The sequence below is a fragment of the Cibotium barometz genome, chromosome 4, assembly GCF_041138505.1.
Source record: "Cibotium barometz isolate CiBa-2024 chromosome 4, ASM4113850v1, whole genome shotgun sequence".
Classification (NCBI taxonomy): domain Eukaryota; kingdom Viridiplantae; phylum Streptophyta; class Polypodiopsida; order Cyatheales; family Cibotiaceae; genus Cibotium; species Cibotium barometz.
This window is the reverse complement of record NC_141049.1, coordinates 38,935,135-38,939,371: the sequence shown is the minus strand read 5'-3', so window position 1 is coordinate 38,939,371 and position 4,237 is coordinate 38,935,135. Positions and strand designations below refer to the sequence as shown.

General features: G+C 41.7%; 1 protein-coding gene across 1 annotated transcript; it reads right to left on the bottom strand.

The window, feature by feature from the left end:
• Positions 1-452: 452 nt before the first annotated feature.
• On the bottom strand, positions 453-3,444 carry LOC147639239 (uncharacterized). Its single transcript, XM_086788770.1, has 2 exons — positions 1,880-3,444; positions 453-744 (listed from the first exon to the last, which is right to left on the bottom strand). Exons 1-2 carry the CDS (start codon positions 2,672-2,674, stop codon positions 586-588), a joined length of 954 nt encoding a protein of 317 aa, XP_086644896.1. The 5' UTR covers positions 2,675-3,444; the 3' UTR covers positions 453-585.
• Between the last annotated feature and the right edge of the window lie 793 nt (positions 3,445-4,237).

Genomic DNA, 4,237 nt, shown 5'->3' with positions numbered 1-4,237 from the left:
ATGAATGGAAAGCATCAGATACTGAACATCAAAGATAGAATCCAATAGAATCAGTATCAGTAAGCTATACACTAAATTACAGCTAAGGCCATCAATTTGCTACATCATTTAATGCCTGCCTTCAATTTCCTTTGACATAAAATCAGAAAACAAGCTATGGGCTCAGCGACTTGCATCATAAGTAGACAATCAGTTACACAGTCCCAAGCCACTCTGTTTCTGCTATCGCCGATAGAGAATGACTGTAAGAAAGCAGAAGTGCACCATGCCGCCCCTAAGGAGTGGCATGTGTTTGGACTCTGAAACAGTATACAATCTACAACATTAAAAAAAAAAGAGCATGTGCTTGGACTTTTAAAAAACATATAACCCACAAACAACCAGAAATGAATATGACCTTAATTTAATACTCCTTAATAAGAAGTTTTGCTTCACCCATTTTTGATAACTGCTTGTTGAAATAATCTGCTAGCATTCAATTGAGAGTGGCAAAACACAGGCATCCCAAGTGTTTTCTTCTTACACATTTTCCATACATGTATTGATAAGCCAGCCACATGTATTACATGTACAAAGATTTTGAAGTCACGAGTTTTCAATAGGCTCGACTGTCGTTTTGAACAGTAAGACAGAAATCTTGTCCAGAGAGAAGTAGACGAATCCTCCCAACGAATGAGTTACATAAGACCCAAAACTTGTACCGACAATGCAGTGCCACGCAGGGCCATAGACTTTGTCAAACTCCTGCCCATCAATGAAAAACTTCAGAAACATTTCCAAACACAAGCACACACAGACTGTACTGAGCAAAAAGATAAAAGCAAATCACGAGAGCTAATGGTAGAGTTCAAAAGTCACAATGAGTGCAGGGGGGGGGGGGGGGGGGGGGTAAAACTTGGGTATGATTTGATCTTGAAAACCTAAAGCAAGATATGCTACTCTGTTGCATGCATGAATGTAGTAGGTGTATGTATGTATGTATGTCCGTACATATAATTTAAGACTCCTAGGAAAAAAACTAAGCAAAAAGGGAGTGCTACAGCTTTACAGTTTAAAACAAAACTTTAAGTTGTGAGCTCAAGGGGTACAGCTCAACATATCATGCACCAGTGACAATTGCATCAACGTCCCAAGAATAGCTGGTGAATGCAGAAGATACTGCTATCCACACAAAAGGCCCTAGGCCCCAATGCGAATAGAGTGCTCATTATCATGATATGAAAAGGTTGCTTCCTAGCCAAGAAAGCAAAAATGTCGTCTCTCATGCCATTGTGTGTTTTTGATTTCCCTAATCTCCTCTCAAATCCCCCCCCCAAATTTTCCTTCCAAATTTTGATTTTCCCAGATTTCCTCACCCTCTCCTCTACATTATGATCTACACTATGTTTTCCTTATACTTCTCTCAACTTTTTTACTGACTTGTAGCTGCTTTTGCAACTTAACCTTTCATGTATCCTACAGCCTGTCATTTCCAATTCCTAGTTTGAGACTGTTTCAGTTGCATAGACATCAGTCATTTCCATTTCCATTTCCATTTCCATTTCATGAAACTATAGTGCACATGAGGCAGGCGGTAGGTGGGGGAAGAGAGGAGGAGGATGTATGTGTATCCGCCCTAATCTAATAAGAGATTACTTTATATTGGAGGGAATTATCAACATGCAACAAAAGATTGTATCCCATGAATGTCTACAATAAGATTGTTCAGACAAGGATAAAGAGACAGAAAATGCACGGACACTTCCAATATTTGAGCCTTCAAACATAAACATTACAGTTTTTCTGAAAGGTGGAAATCATCCAATGCAACTAGAAAATGCCAAGAGCAAATTTGATATGAAATGAAATCAGAGGTGGAATAGAGCAGCAAGAGACTTACCTTCTTCAGTGTGTAGGCAATGCGCTTGCTCTGGAGCTTGCCTAGACTATCCAAGCACTCTCTTGCGCACTGAAAAGCGTGCTCTTGCATGGATGAAGACATGTCAGCTGCCTTGATTCTGACGTTCAGGGCCCCGGCTATGGCAGCTATATTCACCTCTGAGGTTGGAGGTGGCTTCAAATCTGTATACAAATCAGCCTGTGCATCCAACGGCACAATTTCCATGGAAAAAACCTTATCAGCAGCAGAGGCAGCATGGCCGGTAGTCATATCCAGGGCATCAAAATTCTTCATAATTGTCCTCATTCCAGATGATGATGATCTCTGCAGCATCCCACAAATGATCTCTTTCTGCTCTGAGAGAGTTTTCTGATCTGGAGAGTCTTCTCTGCCATGCTGCTGAAGGGCCTCTTCATGTGATAAGAACCCTCTTTCATACTCCTGAAGAGCTTGTTCATGTGAGTACTCTCTCTCTGGTTGCTTATGTGTTTTTCTATGAGAGCGATCTCTTTCAAGTTGCTTATGGAATAACTCTTTGTCGTGTTGCCTGTGGGCTTTCTGTTCAAACCCTAATGCAGCTTGCTCTGGTATCACCGTTTTCTCTGCTAGACAAGGCTGCTGCTCTTCAGTGTTGAAGACAGGCCTTTGCTCAACCACAGCCATGGCCTCTCTCTGCTCCTTCATCATTGCCTTAGCCTGTCGCACTTTGGCCTCATACTTCTCTATCTTTGCCACAAAGTGGCTTCTCCTTGCAGCATTCATCAGGCTAGCAGCTCTTGTCTGCCCCGATTCCATGGAGGCCAATTAACACACTCTCACCGTAACAGCACAGACACAAATCCTAATGACAGTCGTCCTACCCCTGGCTGCTGCAAAGAAACGTAAACCCTACCCCTACTGTAAACAGAAACACACACGCCCTAACCCTAATCCTAACCTTCGCCTCTATACAGGAACACAAATCCTAAACCTAGACCTAACCCTAACCCTCACCTGTTTAAGCGACTAGAACCGGGAAAAAAACCCAAAATCCAACATTGCGAGTGCAGCGAGGAACTTCTGAATCGAGATAGGGGAAGAAGTGAGGAAGTATTGCCGCCCGAAAGAGTTAGATCTGAGGGCTCACAATTTTTCAAAGGAAATCTGCGCATTTCGGGACCAAGCGAAAGAGAGGTGGCACAGACGCACTGCTCAGAAACGTAAAAAGTTGCAGCATTAGGCGAAAACCCATCATGGATAATGAGACAGAGACACAGAGATTGTGCTCTCGGTGAAGACCCAACAGAAAGTGGGTGCATAGAGAGCTCCCAGGTGCAGAAACACAGAGTCCAAGGATCCACTACCTGGGCGCTCTGTGTGAAAGCCTGTGAAGATCCACAGAACGGAGGAGTGAAGATAAGACTCGCACCTAATCCCCTGTTTTTTGATTAAGAAGGATTTCACATTCACATGGTGCCCGCGCCCATCAATTTTGAACCCCCGGCCATTACACACTTGAATTCATAGCTCTTCTTCAAAATGTCACATGTTCACTCACCAAAACCTTTCTCAACCACTCACAACCTTTTGTATATAGTGTACTACACTACTCAACACAAGAACTATTTAATGCTATATTAAATACTTTTGTTTTCGGCGAGGGAGGATACTTAATTACAGATGCCACTAAGGTAGATTCCAACCCACTACCTCCTTTCAGAGAGGCAAGGGTACTATTGCTGGGAGGCAGATAGTTGTGTGCATTCTGATGGTGTCGTGTGGTTCAATAACCAAAATTTTTCTTCCACCTATTGATTGATTATGTTTGCTTTGCTCTGTGCCTTTATTCTTTTTCAACCACTACAAGCATCATTGATTCTTGCCTCAAAATCCTTTAATAACCCTCATAAAAACTACTCTCGATTGCTACAGCCCCTTGCAATCCCTCATAAATTGAACACTTGATTGCTATAACACCTTGCAATCCTTTCTTCCACGGTGCACCTAGGATGCAACTGCAGTGGTCTCTACCACCTCTAATTATCTTGCTCCCACTTGATGCTAGATACCATTGGTTTCAACTTTCAAAGGTCTCAAGGTGTTACGATCTATGAACTTGTTTAAGAGCAGATTTGTGCTCCATAAAATGGACAAAATATCTTCAAATTTTCAACCACAAGTGAAACAACCTCAAATTTTGTGACTTTATTGAACTCATCTCGTGAAAACCACCAATGACCTCTAAATGTCTCCCTCTTTTTAAATTTTTTAAAGCTTAAATAGATTTGCTTATGTTAATTAATGAAATCTTCTAATTATGGAATGTAATCTTCCTTTGCTAAATTTTTGACCATAAGGATAAGAAAGTCCTCAACCTTA